At 38.7% G+C, this 19,608-nt stretch overlaps 1 protein-coding gene across 12 annotated transcripts in view; it reads right to left on the bottom strand.

Annotated features, from left to right (window-relative positions):
• NYAP2 (neuronal tyrosine-phosphorylated phosphoinositide-3-kinase adaptor 2) overlaps positions 1–19,608 on the bottom strand; it is a 320,701-nt gene that overhangs the window by 44,825 nt on the left and 256,268 nt on the right. The window contains exon 8 of one of the 12 annotated variants that reach the window (XM_021924046.2): positions 15,983–17,488. The exons of the other annotated variants lie outside the window; for them this stretch is intronic. Within the exon in view, the coding sequence (XP_021779738.1) occupies positions 17,363–17,488 (126 nt within the window). The 3' untranslated portion in view covers positions 15,983–17,362. Of the gene's footprint in view, positions 1–15,982; positions 17,489–19,608 lie in introns of those variants that run through there. 12 annotated transcript variants of the gene reach the window in all.

Below are 19,608 nucleotides of genomic sequence, written 5' to 3'. Positions count from 1 at the left end.
AAAATATTGCCTTCTTCCAATAAAATTTTAGAAAAAGGACTGAAAGAACTTTATCTTCAAAGAAACTACTATTAATTGGTCCTAAGTTTTGTGAAGCATAAGAGATGCAATGAGAGGAACTAGAAAAAGATCAATCCAACCACACAGCTAGTAGAATTAAATATATAAATAAAATCTGAGAAGAACTCAATGAAATTGAGACCCAAAAGTTCATACAAAAGATCAATGAAACCAAGTTAGTTCTTCAAAAGAGTAAATAGATAGATCATTAGCTAGATGAACAAAGGGGGAAAAAAGAGAAGATTCAAATAAACACAATCAGAAATGACAAAGATGACTTTACAACTGCTCCCACAAAATACAAAAGATCCTCAGAGACTATTCTGAGCACCTCTATGTAAAAATTAGAAAATCTAGACAAAATAGATGAATTCCTGAAAAACACAACCTCCAAACATTCAATCAGGAAGAAAGTGAAAACCTGAATAGACCAATAAAAAGTTTGGAAATAGAATCAGTAATTGAAAAAAACAACTAACCAAAAAGAGACCTAGACCAGATGGACTCATAGCCAGATTCTATCATTTGCACAAAGAAGAACTGATATCATTCCTGCTGAAACTTTTCCAAAAATTCAAGGAGGAGGAGTTTCTCCCTAACTCATTCTATAAAGCCAGCCTCATCCTGATACCAAAATCTGGCAGAGTCACAATGAAAAAAGTAAACTTCATGCCAATATCCCTGATGAGCATAGACACAAAGAACCACTAGAAAATACTAACAATCCAAATCCAGTAGCACCTCAAAAAGTTAATTTAAGATGATCAAGAAGGTTTTATTTCTGGGATGCAATGTTGGATCAACATACACAAACCAATAAATATGATTCACCATACAAACAGAATCAAAAACAAAAACCATATGATCATCTCAATAGATGCAGAGAAAGACTTCAATAAAACCCAGTATCCCTTCATGATAAAAATCCTCAGCAGATTAAACACTGAAGGAACATACTTCAAAATAATAAGAACCATCTAAGACAAACCTGCAGTCAACATCATGCCAAATGGGCAGAAGCTGGAACCACTCCCCTTGAGAACTGGAAGCAGATCAGGATGCCCACTCTCACCACTCTATTCAACACAGTACTGGAAGTCCTAGCCAGGGTAAATCAGAAAAGAGAAATGAATAAAACACATCCAAACAGGAAAAGAAGTGAAACTATTCTCTCTTTGCCAAAGATATGATTCTATGCATAGGAAATCCTAAAGACTCCACCAAAAGGCTCCTGGAACTGATAAATAATTTTAGGAAAGTTTCAAGATACAAAATCAATGTGCAAAAACGAGAAACATTTTTATACACCAATAATATTCTAGCTTAGAACCAAATCAAGAACATAATCCCATTTATAATAGCCACAAATAAAATGAAATACATAGAAATCCATCTAACCAAGAAGGTGAAAGATCTCTACAAGGAAAACTACAAAACACTGCTAAAAAAAAATCAGAGATAACACAAATAAATAGAAAATTATTCCGTGCTCATAGGTTGGAAGAATCTGTATAGTTAAAATGGCTATACTGCCTAAGGCAACTTACACATTCAATACTATCCCTATCAAAATACCAATATCATTTTTCACAGAATTAGAAAAATCTATTCTAAAATTCATTTGGAATCAAAAAAGAGCCCAAATAGTCAAAGCAATTCTAACCAAAAAGAATACTGCTAGAGGTATTACATTTCCTGACTTCAAACTATACTATAAAGCTACATAATCAAAACAGCATAGTACTTGATATAGTTTGACTCTCTGTCCCCAACCAAATCTTATCTTGTAGCTCCCATAATTTCCACATGTTGTGAGAAGGATCTGGTGGGAGATGATTGAATCACAGGTGTAGGCCTTTCCTGTGCTGTTCTCATGATAGTGAATGGGTCTCACAAGACCTTAGGGTTTTTAAAATAGAAGTTGCTCTGCACACACTCTCTCTTTGCCTGCTGCCATCCATAAAAGATGAACTTGCTCCTCCTTGCCTTTCACCATGATTGTGAGGCCTCCCCAGGCATGCGGAACTGTAAGTCCCATTAAACCTCTTTCTTTTGTAAATTGCCCAGTCTACAACCATATAATCCCCAACAAAATTAACAAAAATAGGCAATGGAGAAAGGATTCTCTGTTCAATAAATGGTGCTGGGAGAATTGGCTAGCCATATGCAGAAGAATGAAACTAGACCCCTACCTCTCACTACATGTGAAAAATAATTAAAGATGAATTAAAGATTTAAATGTCTGACCTCAGAATATAAAAATCCTAGGGAAAAAAAAAAAACAGGAAATACCCTTCTCAACCTAGGTTTTGGCAAATAATTTATGACAATTACAACAAAACAATTACAACAAAATCAAAACAATTACAATTAAAACAATTACAACAAAATCAAAAATTGATGTGGGGCCTAGTTAAACAAAGAGCTTCTGCAGAGCAAAACAAATTACCAACAGAGTAAACATACAGCATATAGAATGAGAGGAATTATTCATAAACTGTGCCTCTGACAAAGGTCTAATATCTACAAGGAACTTAAATCAACAAGCCAAAAACAAAAACAAAAAATCCCAATGAAAAATAGGCAAAGGACATGAATAGACATTTCTCAAAAAAAGGCACACAAGTGGCCAACAAACATATACAAAAATGTTTAAGATCACTAATCATCAGAGAAATGCAAGTCAAAACCATGATGAGTTACCATCTCACATCAGTTGGAATGGTGATTATTAAAAAACCACAAAACTACAGATGTTGGCAAGGGTGCAGAGAAAAGAGAATGCTAATACATGGTTGGTGGGAATAAAAACTAGTTCAGCCACTGTGGAAAGCAGTTTGGAGATTTCTCAAAGAACTTATAATAGGACTACCAACTGAGCTAATAATTCTACTACTGGGTGTATACCCACAGTAAAACAATTTATTCTATCAGACACATGCACAATAAAAAATCATTGTAACAGCAAAAAAAAATCATTGTAGCACTGTTCACAATATCAAGGAAATGGAATCAACCTAAGTGCCCATAAACAGTGGATTTGATTTTTTTTAATGTAGTACAAATACACCATGGAATACTAGGAAGCCATAAGAAAGAACAAAATTATGTCCTTTGCAGCAATATGGATGGAGCTAGACGCCATTATCCTAGGCAAGCTATTACAATAACAGCAAGTCAAATATTGCATGTTCTCACTTATAAGTTGGAGCCAAACACTGAATACACATGAATGTATAGATGGGAACAATAGACACTGGGATCACTAGACGGGGAAGGGAGGGAGGTGGGGATGTGAGCTGAAGAACTGCCTGTTGGGTACTACGCTTACTGCCTGTTGGGTACTACGCTTACTGCCTGGGTGATGAGATTGTTGGGACCTCAAGCCTCGGCATCAACAATTTACCCATGTAATAAACCTGGACATGTATACTTTATAATAAAAGTTGAAATTTTTAAAAAGTGCAATGGAAACTCTTTTACCACTAGTAAACAATAAATTATGAAAAATCACTAATATGACACATCTGGCTTGTAAAAAATTTCTAGTTAAATGATTTGAGAAGGTAGTAATAAATAATCTTTCATTTTACTATAGATATTAAGAATTTCATTCTTTCTTTCCTGTTAACGCATAAGACTGGGGGCTTGCCCCTCACTTTGCTGATACATGACCTACTCTAAAATCAGTATGTTACTGGAAATACAACATTCAAAATACACCCCTTTTTCAAATTCCCTGAATACTGGTGACCTCATGCCTTTGGCAAATATCGACAGATCTTCCCAACACTCCTATTGTGACCAAATTTAACCTCCTGTTCTCTCAGCATACTGCTTCCAGGAGAATCTACAAACAGATGAGATTCAGGATATGTGATAAAACACATGTTCCACTTTTGACAAATATTGAGGGGCTTCCTGGTCTCCAGGAAAGGAGAAAAATCCACAAAGCAATGACATGTCGGGGGTCATGGTCATAGCACGGTGATTCTGGATTGAGGGCAGTTTTCTTGCACCCTGTGCTGATTCATTTTGCACGTCTCTAGCTTCTTCGCTAATCACTGTAGCACCTTAACACATGTTTGCCCCTCACGTACTCACAAGTCAAAGTCCCAATGGGCAAATATAAACAAAGATTTCCTGTCAATTTTTCCAAACACAGTAACCATTCCTACAGCCACAGCAAAGCTTCTAGGCAAAGGGATGTTAAACTCTTCTGAGGGGAACTAATAAACCCTCAGCTATTCTGAAATTAATTTCACTTGCAAACACTAGAAAACATAGGCCTTCTTTGTACTGCATGTCAGAACACATTTTTAACCCCCAATTCCAAATACCACAACCTAATATATAATCAAAGCCCCAACTCTATACAAGTTACATTCCCTTCAAGTCCCCAGTCTCCTCATCAAAGTCTTGCCAGAAGAAATGAAAGCTTTTTACTTTTTTTTTTCTCTCTCTCTCTCTACCCCACAGTTCTCAGAACAGAAAGCTACTTACTGAAACTCTTTTGGACTCAGCTCAGGAGATATAAGACTCTAAGCTTTGTGGCTTCCCCTGATTTCCTCAGCCCTGAATGGGATCCTCTGCTCATCACAGGGCAAATTTGTGAGCTACAGTTCTGAAGTCCATCTGGGTCAGGAACAGAGAGCCTGCTTTGTCATTGTACCCAAGATAAAAGGGAAACAGAGGACTGTTGGTAGTGAGTACACACAGGACTACAGACTGCTTTGTTCTTTTCATACTCCCTGCCAGGGAAGAGTGGATAGGAGGTACTACTGCTGGAGTCACAGCCTCAATGTTCTTGTTTTACCACGCATCATTTCTCAAAGAAGACTGCTTTCTGACTATCCTGCAGATCTAACAATTGCTCATTAATACCAGAATCCTAGCCCCCAAAGGATTATATGACCATAGCATAAGACATTAATTTGATTCACAGTGGTCAAGGTAAGAACCATATCACCTATCACTGCCTAAAGAAACATTTAAAAAGTGTAGTTTGTAATGAATGCACAGCAATAATCCACAGACTGTGTGTATTTTTCTAAAGAAATGGTTACATAAGCTTACCTCGTTTTATTGTGCTTTGCTTTATTGTGTTTCATAGACATTGCATGTTTTTTAATAAATTGAAGATTTGAGGCAACCCTCTGTCAAGCAAGTCTGTTGTCACCATTTTTCCAACATTATGTGATCACTTACTGTCTCTGTGTCACATTTTGATAATTCTCACAGTTTTTCAAACTTCATCAGTATTATCATGTGATATGGTTTGGCTGTGTCCCCACCCAAATCTCATCTTGAATTCCCACGTGTTGTGGGAGGGACTCCCTGGGAGGTAATTGAATCACGGAGGCAGGTCTTTCCCATGCTGTTCTCATGATAGTGAATAAGTCTCACAAGGTCCAGTGGTTCCATAAGGGGGAGTTTCCCTGCAAGAGCTCTCTCTTTGCCTGCCGCCGTCCATGTAAGACATGACTTGTTCCTCCTTGCCTTCCACCATGATTGTGAGACCTCCTCAGACATGTGGAACTGTAAGTACATTAAACCTCTTTTTCTTCCCAATCTCAGGTATGTCTTTAATAGCAGTGTGAGGACAGACTAATACATTATATCTGTTTATGGTGATCTGTGATTACCTTTGATATCACTATTGTAATTTCTTGGGAGTACCATGAACCATGCCCATATAAGACGGCAAACTTAATCAATTAATGCTTTACGTGTTCTCACTGCTCCACCAACCAAATATCCCCTATCTCTCTTCCTCTTCTCAGGCCTCCCTCCTCCCTGAGACATGACAATGTTGAAATTAGGCCAATTAATAACCCTACAATACAATGGCTCCTAAGTGCTCAAGTGAAAGGAAAAGTTGCACATTTCTCACTTTGAATCAAAAGGTAGAAATGATTAAGCTTAGTGAGGAAGGCACGTCAAAAGCCAATATAGGCCAAATGCCACATTTCTTGTTGCCAACAGTTACCCAAGTTGTGAATGCAAAGGAAAAGTTCTTAAAGGAAATTAGAAGTATTACTGCACTTAATATTTGAATGATTAAAAAGTGAAACAGCCTTCTTGCTGATATGGAGAAAGTTTTAGTGGTGCGGGTAGAAGATTAAACCAGTCACACATCCTCTTAAGCCAAAGACTAATTCAGAGCAATGCTTTAATTCTTCAGGTATATGAAGGCTAAAGTAGGTGATTGACCTACAGAAGAAAACTTTGCAGCAAGGAGGGATTGGTTGATTAGGTTTAAAGAAAGTAGCCATCTTCATAACATAAAAGCGCAAGGAGAAGCAGTAAGTTATCCAGAATATCTAACTAAAATAACTGATGAAGGTGGCTATACTAAAAAGACTTCTGATGTAGAAGAAACAAACTTTTGTTGGAAGAAGATGCCAGCTAACTTCCTAGCTACAGACAAGTCAATACCTGGCTTCAAAGGTCACGTTGACTATCTTGTTAGGAATTAATGCAGCTGGTGACTAAGCTGAAGCCAATGCTCACTTACCATCTCAAAAATATTAAGACCCTCAACAATCAGGCTAAATCTACTCAGCTTGTGCTCTATAAATTAAAAAACAAAGTATGGATGACAGCACATCTGTTTACAGCATTATTTATTGAATATTTAAAGCCCATGTTGAGACCTACTGCACAGAAAAAAAAAAAAAAAGAATTCCTTTCAAAATATTACTGTTCATGGACAACGCACTTGGTCACTCAATAGCTCTCATGGAGATGTACAAGGAGATTAATGTTTTTATGCCTGTTAACATTCATTCTGAAGCCATTAATCAAGAACTAATTTTGACTTTTGAATCTTATTTTTTAAGAAATACTTTTCATAAGGCTATAGCTGCCACAGATAGTGATTCATCTGATAAGTTTGGTAAAAAAATTACCTCAAAAACTTCTGGAAAGGATTCACCATTCTAGATACCATTAAGAACCCTTGTCATTCATGGGAAGAGTTCAAAATATCAACATGAACAGGAATCTGGAAGAAGTTGATATCGACCTTCTGGATGACTTTGAGGCAGTGAAGACTTTAGTGGACTGCAGATGTGGTAAAGTATAAATTATGGTAAGAGAACTAGAAGTAGAAATGGAGCTTGAAGAAGTAACTGAATTGCAGCAATCTCATGATAAAACTTGAACACATAATGAGTTGCTCCTCATGGATGAACAAAGAAAGTGGTTTCTTGAGATGAAATGCACCCCAGTAAAAGTGCTATGAACATTGTTGAAATGACAAGAAAGGATTTAGAATATCACATAAGCTTAGTTGACAAAGCAGTGTCAGGGTTTGAGAAAAAATGACTTTAATTCTACTGTGGAGAAAATGCTCTCAAACAGCATCACATGGTTTAGCATAGGTAAAGGAGGGAAAAAGAAAAAACAAAAACAGCATTGCATTCTACAGAGGAATCTTTTGTAAAAGGAAGAGTTCAATTGATGTTGCAAACCTCACTGTTGTCCTATTTTAAGAAATTGCCACAGCCACCCCAACCTCCAACAACCACCACCCTGATCAGTCAGCAGCCATCAACACTGAGGAAAGACTTTCCACTGCAAAAACTTAGGACTTCATGCAGGCTCAGATGCTTATTAGCATTTTTTAGCAATGAAATATTTTTAAAATTAAGGTATATACATTGTTTAGACATAATGTTTACACGTAATAGACTGGATTATAATGTAAACATAATTTTTCTATGCACTGGAAAACCAAAAAATTATTGAGACTTGCTTTATTGCAATATTCACTATATTACCATGGTCTGGAACTGAACTTGTGCTGTCTCCAAGGTATGCCTGTAAACAATTCAAAGAAATCTTAGCAATACTGATTTTAATACAGATCCCTGTAATTCCAAAACACATGATAAACAGTGAATTACTGCTTGATGGTGCCAAAATGATTGCTGAAAGCCTACGTAGGATTTTTTTTTTTTTTTTTTTTTGGAAAATACTGAAGACAGTTTCCCAGGAAGGACATAAACTAATGCAACAGCACCCCTTTGTGGTGACATAAGGGTATAAAAATCATAACCAAGACCATTAATTTGTAAGGGTCTTTTTTAGAGTTTCCTAGAGAACTACATTGAAATGGCCTAAGACTCATTTAGTAATCCTTTCCCTTGTCTTAGGCAGAACCACACTAGTATTATCTCACCAATATGGAAGTGAACTGTGGTTTTAAAGGTCTCCAAAGGAAAGATTCCATGACTTCTCCCCATAAAATAATCCAGGGTTCTGCTTTCAGGTCTAATAAAAATAACCTAACACACCAGCATGCACCCATTTCCTCTAGTTAAACCTGCCTCTTTGGTTGAGATGAGAATCAGATGGTTGTTATCCTTTTTATTCCTTGGTATCTATGTACACCAAACTTGAAGGCCTAGGATACAGAACCATAGCAAGATTGTACAAAATGGATTTGGTCAGAGGAAGTCATCATGACCTATCTATAAAACCTTCCAAAGTAGGACCTGCAAATACCACTTCTGTTTGGAGCAGAAAGTGTTTTAATGGGCCAGAATGTGCAAAGCACATTTTTTCATTTGAAGAGCTCTTCGTCTTCCCCGCATGTAAGGTGAATCGCTGCAACCTGGGTGTACTTTATACCAACCCGACTCTCCTTAGAGGAGGTGTGCTCACAGTGCTTTCAAACAGCTTGAGGCTTTGGAACAATCATTTTTATTTATTTAACCTTCTTGTCCTTTGCACATCATCTGACTGCTGGACAGAACTGAAATACAAGTTGTTATTTTTCTCTTTTTAAAGTCTAACATAATTAAACATTTTCTACTACTGAACTAAATGCTACTTTGAATTTTCTCCATCTCAGCATTTTAAATATTAATAAAATTTTGATTTTTCTGTTATTCGCTTGGCAGTTCCTGGTGGTTTTCAAATTCTAGAACAAACTGAGCTCTTCCCAGTACATTCTGGATACTTGTTTTCATAGGGCTGACATTACAATACTGTGTTTCTTTCTTTCTTTTTTTTCTCACTAAATGGTTTTTTAAACTGTAATTAAGAAAAATAAGTAGTTGAAAATGTAAGCTTCCAGTTTTATCTCTAGATAGGGTTTATTTTCATAACACATAATCAGTTGAAATATATAGAGATTAGCTTTGCCCATTTTTGTCCATAGGAATGAGCTCTTAAGGGATGAATTAAACAATCGTATCTTATTTGTGGTAGATAAAGATGTGATGTGCAGAAACCTACGTTGAGGCCTTTAATTTTAAAACAATACATGGTAATAAAAGCCAAATTCATGTGCCATAATGACTGTTGATCTCTTCTGTAAAAAGGAAGAGATAGACTCATGAAAAATAGTAATAATTAACATCTGCTCTGTAAGTTCATGTACCACATGCTTTATGCCTCAAGTAGATAACATATATTGTAAAAGAACAACCAACTGCATGTTCCTGCCTGAAACCTCACTGTAAATAAAATATGAGTCAGACATTCATTATGTAGTTTTTTTGGTTTTCATACTTGTCCTTAATCATCCTCTATTATGTCTGTAGTTAATGCATATGCAATCAATTTTAAGCTATTAGCAGCAAAAAAAAAAAAAAATTGCAGGGGACACCAATTAGGACACAATATATTTTCTTATTCATTCCTGTGTATGTAATTACCTTGCATTAATAGTTTGACTTGTCAAATAATTTCTAGCCCAAATGAATGTAGACGTGTTAACTTTGGAGATCCTCTTCCTCCGTCTAGTGGTGATGAACTGCATAGGAAATTTTCAGGATATGTTTGCTCTATAATACCCATGAGAGTGCAGCTGACACACACAGGAAAGAACAGTGCATTGAGAATGAGAAGAGAGGGGTTCAAGTCCCAGATCTGCCATTTCTCACTCTGTGAACTTGAGATTTCACTTGACCTTTTGTTTCTCAGTTTTCTCATCAGAGATGGAGTAATGATTATGATTTGCAGGACTGTTGCGATGGTCACACGAGAAAACATTAGGTCAAATATATAGACATTGATAAAACATATTTAGATTTCTTCTTTTTCTAAGAGAAAATAGAAGAAACATAATATACTCAATCCACTGATCTGATCCTCTAATGGAAACCTCTGAGGCAGCCCCCATGGCCTCAGCCTCCTGGTACACAGAGTATTTAGAGTGGACAAATCTAGAGGAGAGAATCTTAATGATGTTGTGTTCAAACATCAGTCCCAGTGATGAAACCAACTGACGTCATCTGCTGTGTGACTCTCGGAGAAGGCTGTCACATGTAATTTTCTTGCCAAGCATGGTGAACTCAAATGTAATCACAAAAGAACAATCAGACAAATTACAGTAAGGGACATTTTGGAAAAAAAGCAAAATTGTTCTGAACTCTGAAAATGTCAATATCTTGAAAGACTAATGAGGTTGGGAAGTATTTGTGATTCAAGGAGATTTGGAGAAAGAAAGAAAGAAATTGTGAAAACGATATGTAATGTCATATCCTTGATTGGATCCCAAATTGGGGAGGGGTGTAATATTGGGGCCCTTGTAGAGATTTGAAGATTCCCTTTATATTAGATGATAGTAGATAGCAGTGAATTATTATAAATTACCTGACTGCCTTTTTGAGTTTGATTGTTTAGAAGAATACACTTGGTCTTAGGATAGTCATGTTCAAATATTCAGAGATGTAGTGACATGATTTTTTTTAAAAATATCGTGTGTGTTTAAAAGAATACACATTATACTAGTCTTTCAACTGTGCATCTGTAAAGAATCTCTATTAAGTTATCTCTATTAAGTATTTTCAAAAGGAAAATATGAAACAAATGATTGCTCTTAGGTATTCTATCCATTGAAGATTCCTTCGGTTAAGAATGCCCTCTTTTGTAATGCTAATTGTTCAGGGAAGGGCTCTCTTCTACAATCCCCCTGTCATCTGAGGCTTAAGTGAGATGATCTCAGGGAATCAGAATTTAAATTAAAAGGAGAGAGCTCCTTAGCAAATTTCTGTTGACTTGACTTTCTACGTGAATCAGCTTCCTCAAGCTGGGAGTAAGAATGATCATGCTTATGGTTCCTAATTCTCCCAGAGCTTTACCACATGCTCTTCATCCCCTAATCGTTTTTCTACAATTTTTCCCACCTCAACATTTGTTAATCCTATAATGCTAAACTGCTTGCATTTCTCTATCAAATTGTATGACTTCAGACTTCTCCCTCCTTTGTAAATTGTCTTACATCTAACTGTAAAGGTCTTCCACCCACTCTTATTGAATATAAATTATATTATTTATATATTCACACACACGTATCTGGCTTCTTTATCAGGCTGTAATTTCTTTGAACACAAGAGTTTGTTGTAGCAACCATCTTCAAACTCAAGCATCTAGCAGAATATCTGGTGTTTAGCAGTACACAACAAGCATTTGTTGGCTCAATACATGAAGGCAATTTATGAACTCTGAAGTATGAGGCCTAAGCTCTGATTTCTTTTAGCTTGCACAAATTCCTATCTAACGGGTCTGGAGAGTCATGCCCTACAAACCATAAATTCTCATCAGAATGGTTTATATTTAACCCTATATACCATGACTTACTTTCCAATCTGACCCTGGCATAACATTACCTGACAAAGAAGAAAGTCAAAATATTTCACCCCAAAACATGTTTCTTTGCCATGTTTTGAAATGGTCCTGCAAAGCTGTCCTGTGTGTGTCGTGGGGGGTGGGGAGAGTGGGGGGAGTGGGGAATGTGTATTTGTAAAGCATCTCTATTAAGGTAGCTAGATCTTTTTCTTCCAGGCCCTCCCCATCCTGAAAAGATTAAGTAAGAATCTAGCACTTTTTAAAAGTCCGAAAAGGAAAAATTTGTCATCCATTGTCTCTAAGGGCAGTCACTGTAAGACTTTGAAAGAACCTTGGTCTCCACAATCTTTTATCTTAACCTGAATATTTCCTTTCTATTGATCTCAAGTGTTTAAACAAACTCAACCAATTATCAATCAAAAAATGTTGAAATTTACCTGTAGCCTGGAACCAGCCCCCCAACGCCACCCAGCCTTTGAGTTGTCTCACGTTTCTGAACCAAACCAATGTATTTTTTAAATGTATCTCACTGATGTCTCATGCCTCCCTAAAATGTATAAAAGCAAGCTGCACCCCGACCACGCTGGGCACATGTTCTCAGGATCCCTGAGGGTTGTGTCACAGGTCATGGTCATTCATTCATATTTGGCTCATAATAAATCTCTTCAAATATTTTACAGAGTTCAACTCGTTTTGTCAACAAGTACTAATGCTGACGACTGCAAAATGTCAATGACAGTGATATATGTCAGTTATTGGTGTTTGCTTGGTGGTACAAGAGAAGGTAGGTGACACAATTTGGCATAAAAGTAGGTGACTTTAGCGCATGGAAGCTTTGGAGAGAGAAGAAAAAGCTAAATTGGCGAAAAGTCAATTGTACTCACACTACCCTTTTGCCGAGACCCCAGATTATTGTTTTCAGAGCTGTGGCATCTAAGGTTGCCAGAGCACCATTAGAAAGTTTGCACCTAACAGCATCCTCCAGGGTATTTTTCCCCAGGTCCAGCCACCCCACTCAAAGCCCCTGGGAGTAGCTGAGAGGGAGGGACCGCGATAAGAAGGAAAGAAGGTTGTGATGTACTCTACTCTAGGCCACTCCCTTGGCTTCACTTCCTCACCTCTTGTCTATCTGGGTGGTGGGCTTTTTTTTCTTTTTTTCTTTTTTTCTTTTTTTTTTTTTGACTGAGTCTTGCCCTGTTGCCCAGGCTGGAGTGCAGTGGTGCAATCTCAGCTCACTGCAACCTCTGCCTCCCAGATTCAGGCGATTCTCTTGCCTCAGCCTCCTGAGTAGCTGGGATTACAGGCATGCGCCACCACGCCAGGCTAATTTTTGTATTTTTAGTAGAGACGATGTTTCACCACGTTGGTCAGGCTGGTCTCGAACTCCTGACCCGGTGATCCGCCCGCCTCGGCCTACCAAAGTGCAGGGATTACAGGCATAAACCACCGTGTCCGGCCGGGTGGTGGGTATTTAAAAATCCCACTCCTGCTGTGACGATACATAGAGGACTCCTCCCTGCTTAAAAAGGAGCTAGGGGCTGGGCGCGGTGGCTCACGCCTGTAATCCCAGCACTTTGGGAGGCCAAGGCAAGCGGATCACGAGGTCAGGAGATCGAGACGACCCTGGCTAACATGGTGAAACCCCGTCTCTACTAAAAAATAGGAAAAATTAGCCGGGCGTGGTGGCGGGCGCCTGTAGTCCCAGTCCCAGCTATTTGGGAGGCTGAGGCAGGAGCATGGCGTGAACCGAGAGGGGAGGTTGCAGTGAGCTGAGGTTGCAGTGAGCTGAGGTCGCCCCACTGCACTCCAGCCTGGGCTATAGAGCGAGACTCGGTCTCAAAAAAAAAAAAAAAAAAAAAAAAAAGGAGCTAGGGAAAGATGGTGTGCTGCCCTCTCCTGGCAGCTTTGGCAAATCTTCACGTAGCTCATGAGACTTAATCAGCTGTGTTAAAACGTTCCAGTTTTGTGACTCATATTGAGAAGACCAGCAGGACAGGAAGGGGAGAGACCTTCTTTCGGTTCAATAGACTGCGGTAGCGAACAGCTGTTTGTCACTGGGGGTTTTCACACTTAAAAACATTTTTTTTTTTTGCCTTTGTATTTGAATTTAGCTGCAAGAGTATTTTTAAAGATTCTGTAGGCATGTAACAAGTGCTAAATCACCCAAGGAGGAGGTCTCCATGTGTTTAGTGAAACCGTTCAGCAAAGCCAGGGCAGAACTATAGAAAAAAAGAAAGAGAGAGACAGAGAGAGAGAGAGAGAGAGAGAGAGAAAAGAGAAAAGTTCAGCTTCAATAAACTTATGCAAAATTTTGTGAAGAGAATATCTAAATAAAGTTAAGTAAAATTTATGGAGAAATTATGTAATATTTGTGCTATTTGCAAAGATAAAATTCTATATTATTTGTGGAAAGAAGGCTTCATAATCCCTTCTGTTCTCAGAGACTGTTGTATCACTCAAGTATGGAATGTCTTTCTATCTTTCTAGAATGGTTTCCATTATATAGTTTCTCCTAATATTCAGAAACCTTTGTTTGTTTTTGTTTGTTTGTTTTTGAGATGGAGTCTCATTCTGTCTCCCAGGCTGGAGTGCAATGGCACAATCTCGGCTCACTGCAACCTCCGCCTCCCGGATTGAAGCAATTATCCTGCCTTAGCTCCCCATTCCCTGCCCCCGGTGACTGGGATTACAGGCTGCCACCACGCCCAGTTAATTTTTGTATTTTTAGTAGAGATGGGGTTTTGTCATGTTGGTCAACCTGGTATTGAACTCCTGACCTTAGGTGATCCATCCATCTCAGCCTCCCAAAATGCTGGGATTACAGGCATGAGCCACTGCGCCCAGCCTAAGTCTGCTTAAAAGAAAAAAAAAAAAAAAATCCATTTTTAGGAAAGAGGCCTGGCATGGTGGTTTATACTTGTAATCCCAGCACTTTGAGAGGCTAAAGTAAGCGGATGACTTGAGGTCAGAGTTCAAGATCAGCCTGGCCAACATGGAGAAACTCCATCTCTACAAAAAAAAAACAAAAACAAAAACAAAAAAACAGCCAGGCATGCTGGCAGGTGCCTGTAATCCCAGCTACTTGGGAGGCTGAAGCAGGAGAATCTCTTGAACCAGGGAGGCAGAGGTTGCCTCCCTATGAGTCGAGATCGCACCACTGCACTGTAGCCCAGGCTATGGAGCAAGACTCTATCTCAGATATATGCATAAATAAAATAAAAATAATCATCAAGTAAATTTTTAGAAATGAGTTTAGAAGAGATTCGTCTTCCAACGTGAAGTGCAGTCATTGCATTATCACTTTGCGTTATCACTCTCAGTGGTACTTGCATTTCAGTTCTATTCTCTAATTTTTCTCTCTCATCCTCAGTAAGAAGGTAAAACTGGTAAGTAACTAGCTGAGGTGGGCCTATGTGATGACTATGCAGAGCCACAGTCAACAGTCCTAGTGTGTCTGCAAGTTATTATAACAGTTATACAATGACATGCTAGTCCATTTCCACCCTTAGCATTTATTTATTCATTCAATATGTATTGAGACAGCAAGAAATTTCCAGGATAAAAATAGACATTCTCAGGCCTCAAGAAGCCTCCATTCTAAGGCAAACAATTATAAGCTGAATTTTTGGAATCAATACATGCTCCTTGGAAAAATGAAAAACACATTCCATGGTCAGATATATTTGAGAAACATAAGCAATATTATATCCCTCGCTTTGCAATTTCCATTGCACATCAGCACATTTGAAACTCAGATAGTAGAGAAATTTACTTAACTTGACTTTCCCCACACTGCTTTACTGTGTAATAGAACAAAGGGTAATATTCCTCAGACAATGTTCCTCTCTGATACAAAAATAAGGCCTTTCATGGATATGACAGTAAGTACAGGGAAGAGACAGAGAAGGGAGATGCTGCTTGGGAAAGATAAAAAAGCCTTGTGGATAAGACAGCAAGCACACTGATCCCAGACTTGAAAAATAAGCAATAGTTTGCCAGGAGTCAAGGACTAGGGAGGGTGTTCCAAGAAGAAGGAAGAGTCAGGCAACTCTTGGAGGCATGCCAGGAATATTTAAAAGTGAGACAGGGCCGGGCGCAGTGGCTCACGCCTGTAATCCCAACACTTCGGGAGGCCGAGGCAGGTGGATCACAAGGTCAAGAGATCAAGACCATCCTGGTCAACATGGTGAAACCCCGTCTCTACTAAAAATACAAAAATTAGCCAGGCGTGGTCATGTGTGCCTGTAATCCCAGCTACTTGGGAGGCTGAGGCAGGAGAATCGCTTGAACCCGGGAGGCGGAGGTTGCAGTGAACTGAGGTCACGTCATTGCACTCCAGCCTGGGGTAACACAGCAAGACTCTGTCTCAGAAAAAAAAAAAAAAAGTGAGACAGAAATAATTGTGGCAGGTATGTCCATGAGCCTGAGGTGTAGCAGGTGAATGGAGACAGGTCATGGACAAGGAAGCTGAACAGGAAGAGCAGAGCCAGGTCCCACAGGGCCTTGAAATCCAAGCAGAGTTGTTCATGATTCATGCTGCCAGCAGTGGGCACCCTTAAGTATTGTACGTGGAGAAAGTCAACTCTGATCACTCTTTTGCTGCTGTGAAGAATGGATCTGGGAACAGAGGGTGAGTTTAGAAGCTGGAGTTGGGAAAACGGGTGAGAGACACTAACCCTGTGATCAAACTGCAGAGTCATCTTGCGAGACTGTTTGGATTCAAGAGAAAAAAAGCACAAATCATAAAGATGCTGAAGTGGCCCCCGTCGCCTTCTGTACTGGTGTCCTGGGCACATCCTGCTTCTCCCTAGCGCTCCATGCATGCTTACAATAAAAACAGTGCTTTGTACTTTTTTGCTCAAAGAAAATGTTAAACATAGCCCATGTTTTGGATAAATGAATGACTGAAAATGAACACATTTAACCCCTTCTGGTCTAAAGTGTGCTTTTGTATTCATTATTTATTTTATATGGATGTAGAAATCAAAATCCTTGGAAATTCCACGAGGCCTGGAGACTGTGATCGTCGGATATGAGTGTTCGGTTTCTCCAAGGGTAGGTCCCTTGTTTCATTATTTAGGTTTATATCAGACAAGTGACAGTACAGATTGTGTTCCTTCCTAGATCGTTCCTTGAATGATAAGCAACTTTGGTTCTGTTGGTTTCTCCCGAAAAGCCTCCTCCCCTTTCATATGCAAAGTTGATTGGGTTGGGTAGGATTACTCTTGACACCTTTTGGTCCTTCAAATAACTTTCTCATTTTCTGGGAACGAAGTCAAATGCAGCATTCCAAATACCATCCCTGTCAAAATAACTGACAACTAGGGATTATTAACTAGCTGTAATGCAGCATTTACTTTAGAAAACAAATGCTTTGAAGTGACAGTACAGTTGGGGTTCCCTCCCCCCACTTTAAAGTGTCTGTCCATAGGATCCTGGGGAAATCCAGAAGCCAGATACATTTTGGTGAATACATCTTGGTCTTTTGTGTTGTTGGTTAAACCTACACCAGTACTCTGGAAGCTGATATCTATGTGTGCACGTGTGGGCGAGGATATGTTTTCTTTTCAGAATGTGGAAAAGGTTTGATGTGCTCAGGTGTTAATATTCACAGACACTTGTGCACATGCACAGCTGCAGGGCTGATGTCTTACCACACTAGTCCATGGTCCACAAAAATATAATAACCAGTGAATGGAACTTAGCTTTCTTCCAGGAGTTACATTCCCAACCTCATCTCAACCTTGGAGATTTTGCTCCTAGGTGGCGCTCTGCTTAGTTGAAGTCCTAGTTGAACTTGTCCTCTGCTGTGAAATTTTAGTCTCGAAAAGTCAAAAGTTAAGACCTGGGAAATTGAAGAGTGATTAAATCAATGATGAATGAAAGTGAAGGGAGGTAAGTTTTAAAAAGAGAGCAAATTCAGGGACAGGCACAGTGGCTCACGTCTGTAATCCTAACACTTTGGGAGGCCGAGGTGGGTCGATCGCTTGAGGTCAGGAGTTTGAGACCAGCCTGGCCAACATGGTGAAACCTGTCTCTATTAAAAATACAAAAATTAGCCGGGTGTGGTGGTGCAGGTCTGTAATCCCACCTACTTGGGAAGCTGAGGCAGGAGAATCATTTGAACCCAAAAGGTGGAGGTTGCAGTAAGCCAAGATCACGTCACTGCACTCTGGCCTGGGCGACAGAGCTAGACTCCATCTCAAAAAGAAAAAAAAAAAAAAAAAAAAAAAAAGAACAAATTCAAAAAGGAAGCTATATATGAGGCAACTATGCATAAAGCAGGGGTTTGGTATATAGAACCACCTGGTTTTACATCTTAAGTCCATAAAGCCACTCACTAGTTATAAGACGTTCAATAGGTAACAGAAACTCTCTAGCCTCAATTTTCTCATCCGTGAAATGGGTATAATATTACCTACTTCAAAAGTATGCTGTAAGAACAACATTAGATAATACAGCATTCTGAGCACTGTGTCCAGCACAAAAGATGTCCTCGACAAAAGCTATTTTAGGAACCCGATTTATCTGGAGAAGTGTTTTTGACATGAAGGATAATGTTCATTTGTAGCACAGAATGAAGGACAAAGATTTGTCCAACAGGTGAGCTGGGTGCTAGTGCTAAAGATCTCTAGTGCTTCTTGAGAGAAAAACTTATGGCAAGGATGTATTTATTATTCTGAATGAAGTGTACAGCAGCTCGGAGCCAGTACTGACAGCATGTAAACATTTATTCCTAATGCACATGCAATTTAAGTTGGAGGTAAATTTACCCACAAGTTAGAAAGAATACTCCTTTCCGGAAAGACTCTCAAGCTAGCTGTTTCAAACATGTTAATGGAAAACAAAAGAATCAAGAAGGAATTCTTCCATTTAACCAGTCATGATTTTTCTGTTCTTTTCCTTTTCAGTTGACAAAAGAGGGATAATGATCTCCTTTCCTGGAAACTCAGGTTGAATTAAGGGATCTACGATGCACAGAAGATGTCATAAATCCTAATGAAAACAGCTGCACATATTCATAAATAATGCATAGCACTCTGAAATCACTATCTGTGATTCATTTTTTTCCCTTCCTTAAAAAGTATTATTTTTAAAGGCATACTACTTAAAAGTTAGAGAACCTAAAATTACAAGATTAAAGTAATGAAAAAAAATTCAAAACAAACATCATCAAAAGATTTTGTCATAGATTTCTGGAGGCATTTTGCTTATTATCCCGAACAACACATACATCTTCTCTGTCATAAAACAGTTTTGTTTGGTTCAATTTTTGAAAGCCAAGTATAGATTGCAAAGTGCACTTCAGACGCTAGGTGGCGCCATGTATCCACCTAGTGTTATGCTACTTTTCCACAGGCTGGGTTGGCCCGCCCCGTCTGAAGCCAGACATTCGTTTTAATAGTTAAATCGATATATTTTATAATGTGAATGCTTGCAGGCATTAAAAAAAGAGGCATTTAAAACTGGTATGGGGAATATTTAAGTAAATGCTGAGGTTGGCAAAAAAAAAAAAAAAATGTGTCCTGTGTCTCTAATACCTGCTGTCCAGACCCTAGAAGATAATAACTTCCTCTATAGACTTAATGTTTTCATTGTATTTACTCATACCTTAATTTGAAGAGGTGAGTAAGTAGTATTGGGGGCAGGAGAGCTGACAGTTCTGAAATGCTACCTGTAGCCAATTTCTACTTACTTTGCCTCCAACCCATATATGAGACCTACAAGGTAAGAAGAAATGCCAGACCTAAACTCCCTATTACATGGTAAATAACTGAGTATCTAATTTTGTAATTATGAAAGAAGGAGTAATGAATACAATCGGCTCGAGTGGGGTACCAAGAACAACATGGGGGGGAATCAATTTGCCTCAGGTGCAGGCAATAATGAGACGCAGGGTCTATGGAGAACTTAAAACCAGTGATAGAACCAACTAGAAATCTGTCTGCTTTTTCTTATCACCAT

The sequence above is a fragment of the Papio anubis genome, chromosome 10, assembly GCF_008728515.1.
Source record: "Papio anubis isolate 15944 chromosome 10, Panubis1.0, whole genome shotgun sequence".
In the NCBI taxonomy this organism is placed as follows: Eukaryota; Metazoa; Chordata; class Mammalia; order Primates; family Cercopithecidae; genus Papio; species Papio anubis.
This window is presented reverse-complemented; position numbering and strand designations above follow the sequence as displayed.